The sequence below is a fragment of the Emydura macquarii genome, unplaced genomic scaffold, assembly GCF_026122565.2.
Source record: "Emydura macquarii macquarii isolate MOO-44397 ecotype Brisbane River unplaced genomic scaffold, CSIRO-AGI_Emac_v2 contig_1424, whole genome shotgun sequence".
NCBI lineage: Eukaryota > Metazoa > Chordata > Testudines > Chelidae > Emydura > Emydura macquarii.
The window spans coordinates 2,219,704-2,240,821 of record NW_027131561.1 but is presented as its reverse complement, the minus strand read 5'-3'; the positions used below and the strand labels follow the sequence as shown (position 1 = coordinate 2,240,821).

At 42.5% G+C, this 21,118-nt stretch overlaps 1 protein-coding gene across 3 annotated transcripts in view; it reads left to right on the top strand.

The window, feature by feature from the left end:
• The window catches only part of LOC137156293 (rho GTPase-activating protein 6-like), a 255,156-nt gene that overhangs the window by 133,517 nt on the left and 100,521 nt on the right, over positions 1-21,118 (top strand). For 2 of the 3 annotated variants that reach the window (XM_067553019.1, XM_067553020.1), the window contains exon 2: positions 7,862-8,021. In XM_067553019.1, the coding sequence (XP_067409120.1) occupies positions 7,862-8,021 (160 nt within the window). Of the gene's footprint in view, positions 1-7,861; positions 8,022-15,336; positions 15,430-16,531; positions 16,817-21,118 lie in introns of those variants that run through there. The other variant, XM_067553021.1, reaches the window with a different exon arrangement.

Here is a 21,118-nt window from a genome sequence, read left to right as displayed (position 1 = left end):
AAGGGGCCAAGTGGGAAGAAGCCCACAGGAAAGAATCACAGCCTCAAGCACAGGGTGCTACTGGAGCATCCAATGCCAGAAACAGGGACAAAAAGCGATGCCTTGACCCACTACAAGAGAGAAAAGTGCGGGACCCACTATAGCAGGGCTATTTGCCACACTCTGCTGAGGCAGAATTTGGTCCTAGTATACATTTACATTTGATGATCTTGTAGGAAGTCTGAGAAGAGAGTGGTCAGTACTGCTCATTATTATTAATAGTATTAGTAGTGTGATTTAGTTGGGGTTGGTCCTGCTTTGAGCAGGGAGTTGGACAAGATGACCTCCTGAGGTCCCTTTCAACCCTAATCTTCTATGATTCTGTGATTTGATTTATTATTTGTATTACAGTAGCACCTAGTGGTCTCAGCTGACATCAGGGCCTGATCACACAAAAACGTATCAGAAGAGTCCCTGCCCTGAAGAATTTGAAATCTAAATAGACAAGGCAGACAAAGGATGGGGAAAAAGAAGTAGTATTATCCCAGTTAACAGATGGAGAGTGGAGGCACTGAAAGATTAAATGACCTAACAGATGCTATGCTGCCATATTAAGGAGCAATCTTTCATATTAAAATGAGGCCCTGACCACTCATGTCTAATAAAGATCTTTGTAGCATTTTTCAGAAGACAAGAAGTGGTATCCTGGCCAAATTTTAGTTTATTAGTAGTATTTATTTGTATTGCAGTAGCACACAGGGCCATCAGTCATGGATCAGGACCCCATTGTGCTAGGCGCTGTACAAACAGAACTAAAAGATGATTTCTGCCCTAAAGAGTTTACAATCTGAGTACTTAAATTACCACAGTATTTTCTATTAGCTATCATATTTTCTTCACTTTCTTTCCTAAAATTAAATACCAAGGCTACAGGTACCTTGTAAATATCATAGATATGTATGCCTTTTTGAAGATAGTATTACTCAAAGTTTTTGGAAGTTATGATGCTAAATAATATTACCATTGAAAGAGACAAAGACGTAAACATAAATACAATGGTACATGCTAGGTCTTCATAGTAGTGTTTGGGGGCATTTGTATTTTTAATCCTACACTTCTATAATTGTAGAACATATGTGCATTATTTATATATCTTTGAGGATTTGACTGCAGACTTTGGTATTTCATTCTCTTTTTTTGTGATGATGGGTTGTGTGGACATTAGTCATATTCATTGTCGGATTGTAAAATCTAGCCTTGGTCATTTTAAACTCTATAAATGACCACAGCTTTTTCAAAAAAAGTAGACATTCCACAACAATGCTGTGAACTAGGCTGTGCAAAACCTGCCTCTTTTGGTTTGCGTGGAATAACCTAGTGGGTTTGGTGTGTCAAGGTTTGCACACCTTTAGTTTCAGATTTCACAATCCAACATGTAACAATACATTGTTCATAAAGCAGCAACAGAGGACAAAGAGAAGAGAAGGGAAAGGAAAAAGGAATGAGGCCGGTGCACTATCAATCATACTGTGATAGGCTGCAACACAAAATCAGACAAAATCAGAAAGGCTAGGATACAAAATGAGTCACACTTAGCCCAGGCAGTAAGAAGTACTTAAAATACATTAGGAGCAAGAGAAAGACAAAGGAATGTGTAGGTCTTCTACATAGTGGGGAAGGAGATCTAATAATAAATTATATGAAGAAGGCTGGGGTGTTTAATGCCTATTTCCTTCAGTCTTCCTTAAAAAATTTAATGGTGACCAGATACTCAACACAGTTAATAGCAACAAGAGGGAAAGAACGCAAGCCAAAATAGGGAAAGGAATAGGTTAAAGAATATTTAGGCAAGTTAGATGTATTCAAGTCAGCAGGGCCTGATGAAATTCATCCTAAGGTAGATAAGGAATTAGCTGAAGCAATCTCAGAACTATTAGCAACTGTCTTTGAGAACTCCTGGAGAACAGGTGAGGTCCCAGAAGACTGGAAAAGAGCAAACATAATACCTATCTTTAAAAAGGGGAACAAAGAGGACCTGGGAAATTATGGACCAGTTGATACCTGGAAAGGTACTGGAAAAAATATTAAAATTATTAAATTATTAAAATGATTAAAAATTAGTAATCAATTTGTAAGCACCGAGAGGATAATAGAGTTAAAAGGAATAGCCAGCATGGACTTGTCAAGAACAACTCATGCCAAACCAACCTGATTTCCTTCTTTGACTCGTCGTTAGGGGAGAAGCAGTAGATGTGATATATCTTGATTTTTAATAAGGATTTTGACGCAGTCTACATGACATTCTCATAAACAAAATAGGGAAATGTGGTCTAGATGAAATTACTAGAAAGTGGATGCACAACTGGTTGAAAGACTGTACTCAGAGTAGTTATCAGTGGTTCATTGTCAAACTGAGAGGGTATATCTAGTGGGATGCTGAAAGGGTCTGTCCTGGGCCTGGTATACTAGTCAATTAGAGCCCTGCAAATCCGCAGATACCCACTTTATATCTGCGGACCATTTTTTGCGTAGGGTGTATTGGATGCAGATCTCAAAGGCTGGGAAGAAGCTGTTTGCAATTCATAGCCTTTAATGCTGCTTCCCCACCTTTGAGATCCAGGGGTATGGGCTGGCTGCTAATCAGCTGTTTGGTGGGTCTCCCCCTGCTGACCACCAATCAGCTGTGCCCTGGGGCCCATGCCAGGCACTGATCAGCTGTTCAGCGGGGCTCCCCCTGCCAGCTGCGGATCAGCTGTTAGGCAGCTGCCTGGAGGAGCTGGCCCTTGAACAGCTAAACAATGGCAGCGGTTGCAGTGGGATTGGCCCCGAAACAGCTGACTGTGGGGCCAAGAGCTGTGGATGGGAAGACAGACACTGCGGATGGTGGGTCGGATGTCAATTGATTCTGAGGGATGCGGATCGACATTTTTGTATCCGCGCAGGGCTCTATAGTGAATATTTTCATTAATGACGTGGATAATGGAATGGAAAGTATATTTATAAAATTTGTGGATGACACCAAACTGGAACGGGTTATAAGCACTTTGGCGGACAGGATTAGAATTCAAAACAGCCTTGACAAACTCGAGAATTGGTCTGCATTCAACAAGATGAAATTCAGTAAAGACAATTGGAAAGTACTTCATTCTGACAGGAAAAATCAAATTCACAACTACAAAATGGGTGATAACTGGTTAGGTGTTAGAACTGCTGAAAATCACATGGAGGTTATAGTGAATCACAAACTGAATGTGAGTCAATATAATATAGTGTGAAAAAGGCTAATATCATTCTGAGTTGCATTAACAGGAGTGATGAACATAAGATACAGAAGGTAATTGTCCTGCTGTGGTTGGCACTGGTGAGGCCTCAGCTGGAGTACTATGTCCAAGTCTGGGTGCCACACTTTTAGGAAGGTGTGTATAATTGGAGAGGTCCAGAGGAAAAAAACAAAAATGTTAAAATGTTTACAAGAGCTGACCTAAGAGGAAATTGTTTAGACTTGAGAAACAAAGACTGAGGGCGACCTGATGAGTCTTCAGATATATTAAGGGCTAATATAAAGAGGACAGTGATCAATTGTTCTCCATGTTCGAGGAAGGTAGGACAAGAAGCAATGGGCTTTATCTGCAGAAGGGAAGTTTAGATTAGATATTAGGAAAATCTTTCTAACTATAAGGATAGTTAAGCTCTGGAATAGGCTTCCAAGAAAGGTTGTGGAATCTCCATCACTGGAGGTTTTTCAGAACAGAGAAACGTGTGTCAGGTATGGTCTAGATATACTTGGTCCTGTCTCAGCACAGGGGGCTGTTCTTGAAGACTTCTCAAGGTCCCTTCCAGCCCTACATTTATATGATTCAATGGTATATAATCTATATATGTGAAGTGTAATTTATGTAAATATATTAATAGGTATATATTTATCATATGGTTGAGCTTGTAGCTACCCCTCTGTATAAGTTGCCTAATACTTTCCCTTATAAAAGATTCTTATAAAGAAATGCTTTTTTATAAGCTTTGATATATTATATAATTGTATGCACCATGAGTGCATGTTTAATGAAAAGCAGATAAACTTAATAAGTACCAGCATGCTGTATGTATATGTCTCATAAACATCATAGGTGATGTTTCAGAGTACCATCTATTGTTGAGGTTGCCCAACACTTCCCATCCCATTATAAACCCTATTTTTAGTTGCTTATAACTTTGCCAAACTTTAATTCTTTGGACTGAAATTTTCCATGTCGGGTGTCTGCCTCAGGCTGAATTGTTTTGGAAAATTTCAGCCAAATGCTTCAGTTTCCAAGAGTGAGGCTAGGGAAAAATACATTGTTTCGCCCATTGTTTTAAAATGTTCTAATGCTCCCATCCTTTGGAGCAGGGATTCGGAATTTGATAGGAGCGAGGAGGCTTGTGTCTTTTGCAGTCCACATGAAAATCTATCCAAATTTGGTCAAGTTATAAGCCTTCGAAAAATGGGAGTTCACCCATCCTCAGTAGAGATTTGCTTGAGTTTAACAGCGAAAATCTCTGAAGAATCCACTCTCCCTGAGTATGCTCTAGCCTAAAACTGTGGTGGCGATACTGGACTTTCCCTGAAACGGCTGCTCCAGATCAGGGTGGGACCAGGCAATGGAACTGAAAGCAGGAAGCCTGTCTGCTTTTTGATTCCCTGCTGCTAACAGCCAGGCGGCGTGGAGAAGGGAGCTGCCTGACTTGAACGAAAAGGAGACAAAAGCTGGATCAAAAGGGGAGGGAAAAAAGTAGATTGTCACCAGGAGTCTGGTAAGATTGGGAATAGAGGCAGGGACAAAAGAACCGATGAATGGGGGAGGGAGGAAACTTGGCCAGGCAAGGAGACTGGACTGGAAGCTAGAGAGAGAAATGGGTGGAGGGGACTTGGAAGCTAGTTATCTGAGTGGGGGAACACTGAAATTGGATGAGGAACTGGGATGAGAGGGGATATTGGGACAGACTGGATAAGGAGATGGGGACAAGGAACCAGTGTATGTTTGGGGAAATGAGCATAGGTAGAGGAGAGACAGAGTACAGCTGATCAGAAAGACTGGGACAAGGAGCCAAGGAGGAGGTGAAGGTAAAGACTACGATGGATTAGGAGTCTGACCTGCAGAAGTGCTAAGCACTCACAGCTGCAGCTGAAGTTGATGGGAGCTGTGCTTGAATATCTAAAGTGCTATGTAATGCTCTGAAAAAACAGGTCCTAGATTTTTCAAATTGGGCACTCTAGATTAGTGGATACATTTAACCTTAAATTCTCAGTTCCCCATGTATAAAATAGTAATAATAGTACTCAGTCACCTCGCAGAGATGTTGTGGAGCTACATTAATTGACATGGTGAACCACTCAAATACTATAGTAGCGAGCACCTTAGAAAAGCCTGTGAGGAAATTAATAGTTCTGTCTTCAGAACAGGGTTTGAATAGTTTGCAGTAAATAAGGCATGGGACCTCACATTGAACAAAGAGGAGAGAGCCAAATAATGAACAGCAGCTCATTCAGTGAGCACTGTCTATCTTGTGCACTGAATGAGTCAGGGGCCTTATGGAAAAGAGAATTTGTGATGGAAAACTGTCTCAAAATGCATATACATACAAGGGAGATGAAATAAGGTTGCACCGGCTATTTAATTCTGGCATTTCTTAACTTTTATGTGCATGGCTCTGCAATCTTAATGTTCTTTTAATGTACTTTTTGTATGTAATATATATATATATATATATAATATATATGTATCTCACTCACATTCAAAGTGCAGAATGTAGACTATATAGTTGATTAGCTTTACATAAGGAACTTGATCCAATGTCCATTAAATGCACTGGGGATCCCTTTGGTCCTTTATAGACATGCCAAGTCTCACTCATTGGGTGTGAGACTCACTCATTAGCATGCTATCTCACTCCTACACATATTCCTAAACTTATCTCACTCATTTTAAGGAAATATATAAAGATTTAAAATATTTTTATTCAGGCACTGCCAGAAACAACAATACATCTGGGACCTCACGGGGGCTTAGAGCTTTGAAAGCTGCTTTCCAAGGCTGTGTACTATAGTAACAATGGAGACTACAGGCCCGTGTTCTATATGTGCTCATGCGCAAGGAGAGAGGAGGCTATGCACAGGGACTTTTTGTATGTGTAAATATTTGATGGTCAAAAAATTATGAGTTCACCCAAAAAATGAGCAGAACTTGATTGAAAGTTTGCGGGTTCTGCGAAATACAGTTTAAAAATTTAAACCACACTGGACAAATTCATGTCCTCAGGGATCTCCAACCATCCAGGTTTTTGTTCCAACCAGCAAATAATTTTAAAAAAAATTTAAATCCATAAGTTTGCATTGCAATATTGAATTCTCACATGCCCTAGACTTTAGTATGAATTAGGACATTTAAGTGTTTCATATGCAAAATTAAGTAATATACATTTTAAAACAAATTATTAAGCGCTGATTGGATTGAAAACCTGCATTATCGGATGTCGCCAAAGTCCAAAAATGAGAGTCCCTGTCTTAAACAACAGCCTAACATACCACCTAGAAAGTCTCACTCTTTGGTCTTGAATCTCACTCTTTGGGGCTGTAAATCTCTTAAGGACAGCCAACCCTGAGCATCTCTGCCTTTAGGTGTTCACAGTGGCTGAATACTAGGTGACTCATTAACAAATGGAGGAGGAGAAAGGAAGGTGATTCTTATACTCCTGTTAAAAATGGGCAAAATATGTTATGATGAGAATGAAGTTATATAATGACAAATCTATTCTCAGCATGTTGGGACAAGGTGTTCTCTTGTTTTACACATCAGCTGGTGTAAATCAGTGTAGTTCCATTGTCTCCAATTTAATGTACTTCAAATTACAACTGCTAAGATTCAGAAACTGTAAAGCCAGAAATGACCATTGTGATAATCTAGTCTCAGCTCAAGCAACTGGACCATTATGTTTAATTTGAGTAGAATTTGTTCAAGAACCAAAGGATTTCTTTTCTGCACCAATGCCACTAAAACGTCCTTTTGCTTCCATTGTGAAATTTTAATTTTAAGTTCATGGCTAGCCCTGAAGCAAATCTGTATATTTCACTATTACTAATTGATAAAAAACTGCTTACCTCATCAGAATGAAATATTGGCCAGCGGAGTAATATTTTTTATTCATCACCAAAGGTGGGAGACAGAACAGCTAAATCTGTTGATTAGATTTCCTAACTCAATTGGCATTTATTGAGTGTATATCATCTCATGGGATACAGTTATATTTTTTTTAATACAGAGATGATTAGGACTGTGTAGACATGTGTAGCAAATTGTCATTCAGTCAGCAAAACTCTAGGTATGACATAGCCATAAGGAGGGGATATGTAGGGAAGAGGTGGGGTTTTGTTGGTACAACCTCTGCACAGACCCACGAAAAGGGATCATCACTTGTGGAAAATAAACTGTATGCTGTAAAGAGTCTAGTAAATTCTCTGTATGTCGAACTGATTATACAGGAAAAACAGTGTGAAATTGAGTAAATACACAAAGTGGTGTCAAATGCACAAAGAAACCAAACTGGGAAAATAAGTTACTTTTTCCCTCTCTGTTCTTTAGGAATCCTAATGTTTCTGCAACAATAGTAGGTAAATGTTTTCAGGTAGAAGTAATGTGATAGGGTTTTGTTTTGTTTTGGGTTTTTTACATAGCTGAGCTCCTTTAAGGAAGATTGATTCTCTGAGAACAAAGATGATATTTCAAAGGTCAGAGCTGTCCAAGAAGTGAATTTTTAAAGAAAGGAACCTGTGTTGTTTTTCTAAAGAGAAGGATATGTTTATTAAACTGTGCATGTGATGCTTCATGTTTTTCCACTTGATTTCCTGTAGGGTGACTTCACTTGGAACAGCATGTCAGGGCGCAGTGTTCGGCTGAAGTCTGTTCCCATTCAAAGCCTCTCGGAGTTGGAGCGTGCCCGACTACAGGAAGTGGCTTTTTATCAGTTGCAGCAGGACTGTGACCTAGGCTGTCAGATTACTATTCCCAAAGGTAAGGGCTCCATCAACCATTTCTGTTGAGGATGGTGAAAGTTTAAACATCTGTTTGGTAAACCACAAACTACATATCACAGTAACACAGGAAGAAAAGTATAGTATGTGGTCACTGCTTGGCACGATCATATGACATTTTTCCTTGATCCTAACAACCTTGTTGTAAGTTATCAAGATTTTCAAAGTAACTAGCAATTTTAAGTGCCTCAGTTGATGGGTATCCAACCACAGAGACCTTAAAAGGTCCTGGTTTTCAGAAGGCGAGTACTTAGTGCTAACTGAAAATCAGGCCCATTTAAGGAGTGTAAAATTGGGCACCCAAACAATGATGTATCCAAAATCACTAATCACTTTTGGAAAATTGACCTGTTAGCTCAACTTTCCCTTTAGGGAGAAAAAACTTTCAGAATCTAGGTGCTGTGTACTCTTGTAAATCTTATCTTGGTTAATGTTGACCAGATCTAAAATCAGTTGAAGCCAGTGGAAAGACTGCCATTGCATTCAGTGGGCTCTGAATCAAGTCCTGTACGAATAAAGGATGAGCTATGTTTTGGTAATCTTCACCTGTTTTTATCTGTTGTTTCTTTGTGTTTGTCTGCACTTGTTTAAGGGATAAAAAGAAGCAACTAAATTCACACCTTTAGCTTTATTTAACTTAGGATGTTGTTCATATGTACGGCAGCAACACATGGCATAGGGGTGCCACGGGGCCAACTTTTTTGATAGATCAAAACTGGTTGAAGTTAAACAAAGCTCAGAATGCCACTGGTGAATAAAAATAATAAAATGTATATGAACAAAATGAAAGGCGCCAGCCTGGCTGTTTTTAAAATCTTATAGAATTTGCCTCAAATCCCTGCCCAAGTTGATAAAGCCAGAATTACCAGCAACACCATAGCAGTTTTTGCATGAATTTGTAGTCAGATAGAGACAGCACCAATGCAGCTGCCCTACCCCCTCAGAAAAAGATTTAGTTGATACAAAAATAGATTTACAGATCGTTCAGGCCAGAAATGATAACACCAACACTGCAATATTATTTGACTGCAGTTCCAGTGGTAGAAGAATATAAACTGAAACAGGAGATGTCATCCTGGACATTGCAATATATATTAATGTTCAAATACTCTGAGATGTTTCAGTTTGGGAAGTTAGCTTCTTCAGATGGTGTCCCTGTGAGTGCTCCATTGTAGGTGTGTGTGCATTCCTGCGCTGCTGATTAGAGAACTTTGGTAGCAGTGTCCATTGTGCCTGCACATGCACTGTCTCCCCTTCTGCTGTGCCATGAGGCTAGCAGCGTGTGCGAGCTAACCATCCTCAGTTCCTTCTCAACCACCCCTGGCTAGCGATGGAATATTAACCATCTGCTAATAGACTGCTGAACTTTCCTTTCAAGTGATAATTTTTACTTTGCAAACTTGCCGTTCACAGACAAGCACTCTCAGTGCATTTGCTGTTTCGTGGAGGGCCACAATCAAAGCAAGTGTTCCTTCTGCCAACAACTCCGACCAAGATCTTGCAGATACAGAGAGCTTCACCAGAAGATCCTCTTATGGAGGCAACTCTCCGACCACAGTCCTTGAGCAGGCATGAGCCTTCACTGCAACCTTCTACGTTGAAGGATATTAGGTCGAAAAGACGGTCAGGAGACTCTTGTCAGAAGTTGAGGAAGAGAGCCGGGAGCCTTGTTAGGGAGCCCAGAGGTAACTGAAAGCAATCTCCATCTCACTTGGTATCCTCTGCACCGCCGGCACCGAGACAATCTGGTGCCCAGGCCTCCCACCGACCATCCGGCACTGCTGATATGGCCACGGACCCTTTGGGCACAGGCACTGAAGTTGCGGTACACAAGGAAAAGGGCAGACGCCCTAAGATGCTCCCAGTATGCAATCCGGTATTGGTACCACCAGCAACACTGACACATTCAGCACCGGAGAGGTAGGCATGGGCAAGATCCCAATTACCAGCACCGCTGCTGACACCAGGCAATTGGTACTGATGCACTCCCATTGGTCCAAAGACCAGATGGTTTTGGAGGATCCCCACTCTCTGCACCCAGTAGTGGGGCTCTGAAACCATGCCATAGCTGCTCTAGGGACAGTTCCCCATGGCTGTACCCGGCCCCGTCGCTGTCGAGTGAGGGTTTGGATCGTGAGCCTGATGAGGCCTCCTTGTACTCCTCCCAGGCTCCATACAAGACCCATTGCCAACTAGGTCCGGGAATGTACCGCCAGATGGTACCGCCACCATCCTGGTATAAGCACCCATGGGCCCCTCCACCAAGCCTTATACCGCCGCAATGGCTCTGTTGGGACGCTGGGCAGTGCATCAGCAACCAGCCTCGAGAGCACTGAATGTGGCCCAAGATACCCCAGACATGGTCCCTTGATTGCAGCATCGAGTACCCCAATCTGAGATGTGGAGGATCAAGAAGAGATCACAGAGGAAGCTCAAGGTCATATCCTCATTGTGCCCGGACAATGCAGTCATGCCATCACCATCACCTATGGCGGATGACTTCAGACAATTTCAGGAGCTGGCAAAAAGGGTATCTGATGTCCTTCATATACCCCTGGAAGTGGTGAAGGATGCTCACTATGAGCTGATAGACATTTTACATTCCTCAGCTACCTCTGGAATTGCTCTGCTGGCTAACCAAGCCATTTTAGACCTGGTCAAGGTAATATGGCAAACCCTCGCCTCATTAGCTCTGACTTGCAAGCGAGCAGACAAAAAATATTATGTCCTGCTAAGGACTCAGAATTCCTTTTTTAACCACCCACCACCCAACTCCCCTATGGTTGATGTGGTTAATTCCCGAGGCAGGCAGCACCACGTGCGAAATACGCTCTAAGGCAGGGATTGGAAGTGCCTGGACCTCTTTGGTAGAAAGGCATATTCGTCAGCTTCTACGCAGTTTTGAATTGCAAACTACCAGGTGCTACTATCAAAGTATGACTATACAAACTATAGCACACTCAATGATTTCATTGAGAAATTGGCAGAAGCCTCACAGGAAACTTAAAGCCATCATCCAAGAGGGACAGTTAGTGGCAAATATGACCCTACAGTCAGCCCTTGATGCAGCCAATACAGTGGCCAGGACCATCTCCACAGCATGGTGATGATGTGGGCACCATAACTCCACCTCTCAGGACCTTCTTTTTGAAGGTATATATCACTTTGCAGAGAAGACCAACACCTTGCTACACCCCTTAAAGGACTCCAGGGCAATTGTCAGGTCTATGGGCATCTATACGCCTGGACAAATAGGCGTTTTAGTGGTCAGTACCAACAGAGACCATACCCAGCCCAATTTACACCTCCGTGCAGTTACGAGCCTCACAAAAAGAGAAATAAATTCTCTAGACATAAGTCTTCTGGGCCTCAGCCCTCTGTCCAACCATCTTCCTAGAGATACTTTTGATGGGCAGGTCAAGACGCCACAATACCACTTCAAATCCACTGTCCAGAGACCACTGTCATCTACCCCGTTGGCCATCATTTGGCAGTGTTCCACAACACCAGGGTGCACATAATCATGGACAAATGGATCCTGGAAATCATCAAGCCTGGTTATTCCATCCACTCCATCTCCCTGTCCCCTTCACATCCCCTTTCTCTGTCCCTCTTCAGGGACCCTTCTCACGAGAGTCTCCTAAGGCAGGAGATACATTGCCTCCTAGAACTAGGAGCCATAGAACCAGTACCTCAACATCTCTGAGGAAAATGGTTCTACTCTCGCTATTTCCTGATGCCCAAAGGGAAGGGGGGTTGGAGACTGATCTTGGACCTCAGAGTTCTCAACAAGTTTATCAAGCTCAAAAATTCAAGATGGTTACCTTGTTGACAGTCATTCCCTCATTGGAACAGGGAGACTGGTTTTCGGCCTTTGACTTACAGGCTGCCTATTTCCATGTCTTGATATTACCAGTTCACAGATGCTTCATGAGGTTCACTCTAGGAAATGATCACTATCTGTATAGAGTGCTTCTCTTTGGGCTGTCATCAACCCTGAGAGTATTCTCCAAAATCCCCTGGGTGGTAGCCACCCACCTATGCTCTTGAGGGATTATGATCTATTCGTACCTGGACGATTGCCTCCTCAGGGCCTGACCACTACAGGAGGCACACCAAGTCGCCAAAGATATGGTATGCGTGTTCACAGAGCTAGGTCTCCAAATCAATGCCCAGAAGTTGACCCTGGTATTGGTCCAGCTCCTGGAGTTCATAGGGGCCAACCTGGATTCCCTACAGGCCAAGGTCTTTCTTCCCCAAGACAGGTTCCTATCCTTGGTATCACTTATAGACATGGCTCAACATAGCCCTTAAGTGTCAGCCAGAATCTGCCTCCAAATCTGGGGCATATGGCAGCCAGCACCATGGTGGTCCTGCACACCCAGCTCCATATGCAATGCCTACAGATATGGTTTGGCTTGATGTACAAGCTAAAAAGGGACAGTCTGCAAAATCATTGTCACTGTGCTCCAAGGTCAAGGAATCCCTCTGCTGGTGGAAGAACCCAGCCAATATTGTAAAAGGTCTCTTTCATCAGATACCACCATTGGCACTCCTCACTACCAACACATCCTTTGTGGGATGGGGGAGTGCATCGCAGCAACTTAAAAGTACAAAGAAAATGGTCACCTTCAGAGATATCCTTACGTATGAATCTCCTAGAGCTAAGAGGGGTAACGAACACCTTCAATCATTTCCTACCGCACATAACAGGGTCTTGCATAAAGATGCTTACAGACAATATAGCTTGCATGTACTATATCAGTTGCCAAGTGGGAGCCACATCCCCTCCCTGTGGTCGGAAGCACTGAAGCTGCGGAACTGGTGCCTCGCTCACAATGTCACCCTATCTGCAGCTTATCTTCCAGGTACACAGAACGTAGTAGCAAACAGTTTGAACCACAAATTCCCACATGACCATGAGTGGGAACTGCTCCTGACGGTACTCCACTACATGTTCGCACTTGAGGAACACCATCCATAGACCTGTTCGCCACCCACCAGAACAGAAAGTGCAAGCGATACTGTTCCAGAGCGGAGATCGGCCAGTGTTCCCTGGGTGAGCCCCTTCTTCTGCCATGGGACAAGGACTTTTATGCCTTTCCCCCATTTCCCGTTCTACTGAAGGTCCTGATAAAGATAAAGCCTTTGTAAACCTTATCACTCCCAAATAGCCTAGACAAACCTGGTACCCTTTCCTGTTGCAGCTTGCAATGTACCCACCAATCTCACTTGCGACCACACCTCCTCTTCTTTCGCAGTATGAGAAATGCACCATGCATCCCAATTTGCACTTCAAGGTTTGTTTTGTACATGTTCCAACATTTAAAATCAGCATGTTCAGAAGAGGTACAGGAGGTCCTACTCCACAGTAGAAATCCCTCCATGCATCGCACTTACCAGCAAAAATGGTTTAGATTTCAGGGTTGATGAGCATCCAGACAAATGTCTTCAGTCTTGGCATCTCTTCTCATATTCTAGATTATGCCCTGACTCTTAAAAAATCAGGGTTGTCACTGAGCTCCCTAAAAGTTCATCAAGCCGCTATTACAGCATTTCACCAACCTATAGAAGAATACTCAATCTTCTCGCCATCCCTACTACTAAAAGGTTCCTGAAAGGAATAACAAACCTCTTCCCACAGCCTTGCCTCCCCACTTCCTTGTGGGACTTAAACTTGGTGCTGAAAGGACTGACAAGATCTCCTTTTGAACCTATGGCTACTTGCTCACTGTTACATCTATTGATGAACCTTCTTAGTCGCAATCACTTCAGCGAGAAGAATCTGGGAAATAGCAGCCCTAATGGCGCATCCCCTGCACACGACATTCTTCCCAGATAAAAGTCACACTTAGACCTCATCCAAGGTTCATTCCTAAGTTTGCTTCATTATTCCACATGAATCAGTCCGTTCATCTTCCAACCTTCTAGCTTAAGCCTCACCAAGACAACATGGAGGCTATAATCCATATGCTAGATATCAGGAAAGCCCTGACATTCTAGCTGGATAGGACAGAACCTTTCAGAAAGTCCCCTACGCTATTTCTGTCCATCACAGAAAGATCCAAAGGCTCAGCTATATCAGCCCAAAGGCTTTTCAAGTGGGTCTCGAATTGCATTAAACAGTGCTACTAAATTCGTAACATGACCCCTCTGGACTTTATCCGTATGCATTCCATGAGATTGAGCTCCTCATCTATTGCCTTCCTTGAAGATATCTGCATCTCAGAAATCTGTAGAGCAGCGACACGGGAGTCAGTCCATACCTTTTGTGAATCACTATGCAGTTACTTCTGATGCCATCTTTGGCTCCACAGAATTATCAACGGTGACTAACCCGATGGAAGCCCAGCCTTACGAAAGGCGTATTGCTCAGTAGTCACCTACAATGGAGCACCCATAGGGACACTACTCACAGAAGAAGAAGTTACTCATCCTGTTCATAACGATATTTCTTTGAGATGTGTGTCCCTCCCCTCTGCTTCAGAGTTTTAATAGTTGACTCTGCGGTAGAGAAGGAACTGGGGACGGTTAGCACACGAGCACTGTTAGCCTTGTGGTGCAGCACAAGGAGAGATAGCACATGTGCAGGCACAACAGACACTGCTACCAAAGTTCTCTGATCAGCAGCACAGGTACACAGACACACCTTCAATAGAGCATTCATAGGGACATACATCTTGAAGAAACATCGTTACTACACAGGGTGAGTAACTTCTTCTTTAGCACAGTACTCCTGCTCACTACTACTAGCAAAGGATGCTGTGAAAGTGCAGGCAGCCGTGACCACAGCTTGAGTGTTACCATCTGGAGTAGCTAGAGTTTCTGTAAACTCACTCAATTTGTGTAAGATCTACAGATGGTGAGGACACCCAGCCAATTTGGTAATGCACTACAACTGGGCACTGCAGGTTCAGAATCCATGAGGGAACAGCTTTTATCTGTCTGTATGCTGGTGATTATACAGAAACACACACACATTAATACATACTTATGTACATACTTGTGTGTGTGTGTGTGTGTGTGTGTGTGTGTGTGTGTGTGTGTTTGTTTGTAAGAGTTTATGAAATGTCTTTATTGATTTAAAAATGATGATTCCAAAGATAGAAAACTGTACATTGTATAGTGCTCTTTGGTAGTAGATCTCAGTGTTTTACAAAGGGAGGTAAGTATCACTATCCCCATTTTACATAGAGGGGAAACTGAGGCACAGAGAGGTAAAGTGAATAGCTCAAGGTTTCCCAGAATGCTATTGGCACAGCCAGGACTAGAACCTAGGTCTCCTTTATCTTTAGGTTACACTACCTCCTCGTAAGAATAACATTCCACCATCAAGATGAAAATTTGCCATGACAGAAGGATCTGTGCCTCTAACAGCAGACTTATGGGTTTGGTTTTTTTCTCAGTATCCATGCATATATGGCATTTATGTCTACTAGCTACACTGAGGTTAAAAACTACCTGTGCCTTATCTTCATTAGGAATTTACATTGAGATAGTGATCTCAAGTTAACTACCTCGGTGTAAAAAGGCACCTATGTTTTGCAGTGAAAACGCAGCCTGAGAGTGAAATTTATTGCGTTACTTGTTCCTGCCTCTCCAACTCAGTATAATATTTCAAAAGAAAAAATATGTAAAGAAATTTTTTTAGGCCAGATTTGCCTTCCCTGCCTCTCTTTCCTGGTTTGAGTGGGAGGCTGCTGTCACTGCTTAGAAGATGTCACTTTTAGAGAGACAAGGTCTCACTTGTCTCCTCCCTATAGCTCCGATTCAGAAGACCATCCCTATTCAGCAAAGCACTTAAGCACATTCTAAAAGTTAAACATGTCCATAAGTGCTTTGCTGAATAGGGATGGGCTTGAACATGTGCTTAGCTGTTTTCTAAGATGGGGCCATACAGATACACATCCTGAGACATGGTGGGGAAATGAGGGACCTCTATGGTCTGAGTGCCACAGGGGGGGAGCAATGATCCACCATGTCTTGTATGATGAGCGAGGAGGGAAATAATGGTGGAGGGGAAGCTAAGCATAAAATCACTTTGAAGTGCATGAATGTGAACGATATCTTGAAAAAGCCTAAAAGTAACCATACTTGGTGCACAATAATCTACAATTCCTCTGATAAAGAAAATGCAAAAACCAAGAAACGGCCAATGTGGCTTCATGTGAGATTGGCCAAAGATGTAAAGTTAAAAAAGCCAAACAAACCTGTCATGCATATAGAGAAGAGAGAAGGAGCTACCGAGAATATACAAAGACAGTGAAGGCTTGCAGAGTAAAGACATCAAGACAGCAAAATAATTAAATGATAGCGAACTGGATTAAAGAGAATAAGAACTTTTACAAATATCAGTGGGTATGACAACACTGGAATATGTTATGGTTGATTGTAAATTCCTTGGGGGTGGTGACTGTGTCTTCTTATGTCCCCAATCACCTTCCTGTCCCCATCCCGTCCCATTTCCTCTCCACACGGTTCCCTGCCCAGCCCACTCCCCCATCTCCCTTCCCCCTCCCCTTCTGTTCTCCCTGCCCCACCCACCCCCCTTGCCCTGCTCTGCCCCTCCCCCGGCACTCTCTGTTGTACAAAAACAGGACCCAGCACATGGAGAAGAGGATGACGATGGGTGCTAGGACCCAGGAGGCCGCATCCCAGAGCAGCCAGCCAGGGAGAGTGGCCAAGCTGGCTGGAGCAGTGTGGGAAGGACAGAGTCTCCCCCCACCCAACAAACTGAGCAGAGCAAGCCCTGCTCAGTGCTTGCAAAAATTAGGGGTAAGGAGGGGGGCAATGCCCCTCCAAACTACACTTATGGCTGGTGCCAGTTGATGACCCGGCACCTCCCCCCACCCATGGTAATCGGGCTTTTAACTGTCTGGTCAGCGGACACCACCAGGTTCCATTTTCAGGCTTTCCCCAAAACTGGATACTTGGCAACCCTACTTGCTTGGGTAAAACTATGGCTTTTTCACTCTCACTTTGCCCTTTCCTCTCGATGAGGTTCATGCTAGCTGCCTCCCTCTTAGGGAGACTAGTGCTGGCTTCCTGTGGTAGCCTTGTATGGTCCTTGAGTTCTGGGGGGCACAAGGGCCGCACTGTGCTTTGCCCCTCCCAGGAGCATAAAGAAGAAGAGGCTCCACTGGCCCTTTCCACATGCACTTATGCACCACTCAGAGCCAGGCACAAACTTGGCATCTTTGACCATCTGATTCAGTGCAGTCAGTAAGAGTCTTTCAATTGACTTCAGGCTTTTTGTGAAGAAATGGCCACGTGCAAACAGCCCAGTATTAAAAATATTTTGTTCTTATACTTTCTCCTCCATGTCATTGATTCATCCCCTAAAGTAAGCCTCTGACATCACAAATAGGAAGTGTTTTGTTTATGGAGTCTACAGATAATATTGTGGTTTGAAAAATAGTTGATGTTTTCACAGAATTGTGTGCACGGATTTGGATGAATAAGTCCCTTGGCTGCCCCAAAATTGCTCAATTATATTTCTTACTGGTAATGTGGCTGCGTGCCATAATCACACAGGCAACATAACAGCACAGTAAACATCTCAGTGCAATTAGGCAAATTGCGTTATTACCATGATAACAATCCAGCTGACTGTAGTCAGTTTTTAAACTCCATATTACAAAATGAAAAAGGCATCCTGGGAGGCAACCTCCCCCCTTTCGTGTATGTGCAGCAAAATAAAAACCATGTATCATACTTTCCATCACATATAGTGTTCCCTCCAATATTCTGGAGCTGAACTAATACAACTATTGCTTGTGAATTGAAAAGTTATGAACAGTGGCATACAAACAGGGCCTTGAATTCAATAATTCTGCCAAAAAGGGAATCTGCCCCCAGGCAGAGCACAGAGCAAGGGGCTTCACAATAGAAGCAGAGCAGTGTTCACGAGAGTCAGTTCAAGCAAATCTGGATATTTCTGTAAGACTAGTAAATTGGGACCACTGGCTGCAATGCCCAAAATTTAACATGTGACTGTCTACCTTTATTTAAACGAATATGGACAGGACACATCTCTCTATTGCTCCTCTAGTGTCTTTTAACACCACTTTTGCAATTGCACAAAAAGACGTGCCATCGACAGTACCTACTGCTACAGCACTCTCAAAAGTCCTGAGACTGCTTTTGTAAAGTGTTTGACTTAGCACTGCATGACATTCTGATTAAAATATTAACACAATACAATATCTAGAGAGCACAAGTTAAATGGATTAAGAACTGGCTAAATGACAGATCTCAAAAAGTTGTTGTCAGTGGGGAATCATGATCGAATGGGGGCTCTTTCTAGCGGGGTTCCACAGGGATCAATATTAGGCCTGACACTATTCAGTATTTTTATCAAATAGGTCAGCATCTATCTGGAAGTAAATATAAAAACGTTGATAAAATTTGTGAATGACTCAAAGATTGAAGGAGTAGTAAATAATGATGAGGATTCATAGAATGATCTGGATCTCTTGATAAGTGGGGTCTATTCAAATAAAATATTTTAATACAGCCAAATGCAAATTTGTATGCATCTAGGAACAAGGGACTACAGAGTGGGGGACCGTATCCTGGAGAGCCGTGACTGAAAAAATTTAGGAGTCAGAGCAGACAAGCAATTCATCATGAGCTCCCCATGCGATGCTGTGGCAAATGCGAGTACGATCCGTAGATGCATAAACAGGAAGTAGTGATTAGGAGTCAGGAGGTGATTTTTATTTGGTGATGCCAATACTGCATACAGTTGTGTTGTCCTTTAAAAACTACATTAAAAAATTGAAGGTGAAGGAGCCACAAAAGTTATTTGAGAGCTGGAGAAAATGCCTTTCTGTGAAATATGTAAAGAGCTCAGTCTGTTTTGCTTATCAAAAGGAAGATTGAGAGATTACTTGGTTACAGTGTATAAGTACCTTTGAGGGGAGAAAATACCAGCTATTAAAAAGGACTCTTTAAATCTAGCAAGTAAAGCAAGAACCAATGGCTGTAAGCAGAAGCCAGACAAATGCAAAATAGAAATAAGGCATACATTCTTAACAGTATGGTGATGAATCACTGGAACAAACTACCAAGGAAACTGGTATATGCTCCATGTTTTGATGTCAACTGGATGCCTTTCTGGCAAATATTCTTTAGTCAAATGCAACATATTGGTCTCAATACAGGGGCAACATGGTGAAATTTAATGCTCTGTGTTATACAGGAGGTCAGACTAGACAATTTAGTGGTCTTGTCTTATTTAAATTCTAAGAATGTAGGAGTCTTGATGGCAGCCTGGATTGAGTTCTCCCAATCATGATCTTCAAATTACTATACAAACTAAGGAGATGTAGAGGTTTTTTCCCATGAAGGGTTGGGTGAAGTGCCAGAGGAAGGAAATAGATGTTGTGTCCACAATTGTATGCAGAAGAAGTTAGGGTGATAGTAGATGGAGGCTTCCTTTTGAAGAGGAGAAGAAATGTACAGTATGCTCAAGAGAGTGCTGAAGTGAAGGAAGACACATCCTGTTCTCCCAGAGGATAGCTTAAGTTCATATCATCATAGATCTCTTCAGCAGCATGAAATAGTTTACACTCCTCCACACCAAACAGCACTAGAAATAGTAAGCATCACGCTAGCATTTCAACCCATCCCTGGTAGGATGGACCATTGGCTGTTTGACTGTCACAGCAGAGAGGCTGAGAATTGAATGTGCATGGAGAGCACATGGTTTTGTCACTTGTAAAGATGGCCCTTCTGTGATGGGGCTGAGCTGTATTAGCAAGCTAGAGTGGAGACATTTGTACTGCTTTTGTCCATGATTTTACAGTTCTGTTTGGCACATTTCACACACTCAAAACTCACTTTAGAACAAAAGAACCAGGCACACAGAGACTAATGGCTATTTGTATATTGGTTTTATTTATGATTAGTTTTGACAATTTCAGGCAGCCTATGATTGTTGCATGAAGGCTGAAAAAGAAACTTCTCTCTTTATATATGCCTAGAGAGTGGATGTTGCTTTAAATCTGTAGCTGAACATGCGGTAATACCATGTGCTTTCATAGCATCACAGCTGAAATGACTTGCGGAAGGTCTAGGACAATGTCTTTGTCGTACAAATCAGTGGTTTGATAGTAAAATGTAAGCAGATAGGCTCATTATTCTTCCATGCTATAAATGAGTTTAAAGCTTCATATCGTATAAGCATTTTTCATATGATGAAGATTATTATTTGTATTGCAGTAACGCCTAGGAGACCCACTCCTGGATGAAGGCCCCATTATGTTAGGCACTGTACAAATAAATTACCCCAAGCAGTTTACAATCTTAAGTATAAGGGACAACAGATAGATACAGAGAGGTGGATGAATGAGTACAAGAAAATGATACCAGTTAGCACAGTAGCCGGTGGCCTAACTTTTGTCAATTTTTTTGTAAGCATCACAGAAAGGGAGAGTTTTAAGATGGATGGTGCTTTTATGGATGTTTATGGGAGTCCCATTCAGAATGGAAATACAGCTCCTTAAGTAAACTGTTTGGTTTTCTTAACATATCAAGTTTGCTTGAAAAGCACATGGAATTAGTTTTGTAATAACTTGTTTGAAATAGATCTGTTATAGAGGAAATTCTCACTCCAGTGAGGTTAAGATTTGGAATGGGGATGTTATTCAGAGATTCTGATATTTCAGGTGATATTTGGACTCCAAATATTACACTGTTACCTCCTTAGACCCTTTTTCCTTGTTTACCAGCAACCCACTCCTACCCATGGGCTAGAGAATCCATTTCCTACCTCTGATGTCTGTCTTTGTCTTTCTTTTTTTATTTTTGAGGTGGGGGTGCAGTTCTCAAGTGGTAGCCCATAACCCCCACCCTCCCTATTGTTTCAATATAGTTTGGGGCTGAGTGACCCGCTCCTCTTCTCCCTGATCTTCAAGGGTGATCAGCCCCTGAAGCATCTTTGTCTTTGATGGCAGAGGACTGCTTGATGTGGCCGCTATCCCTCTCATTTCCAGACAGGTCCTGCAGTCCAAGAAACACTACTACTGCCTCACTGTTTCTAGAGGTGAAATGACCCCTGAACTGTTGTGCACA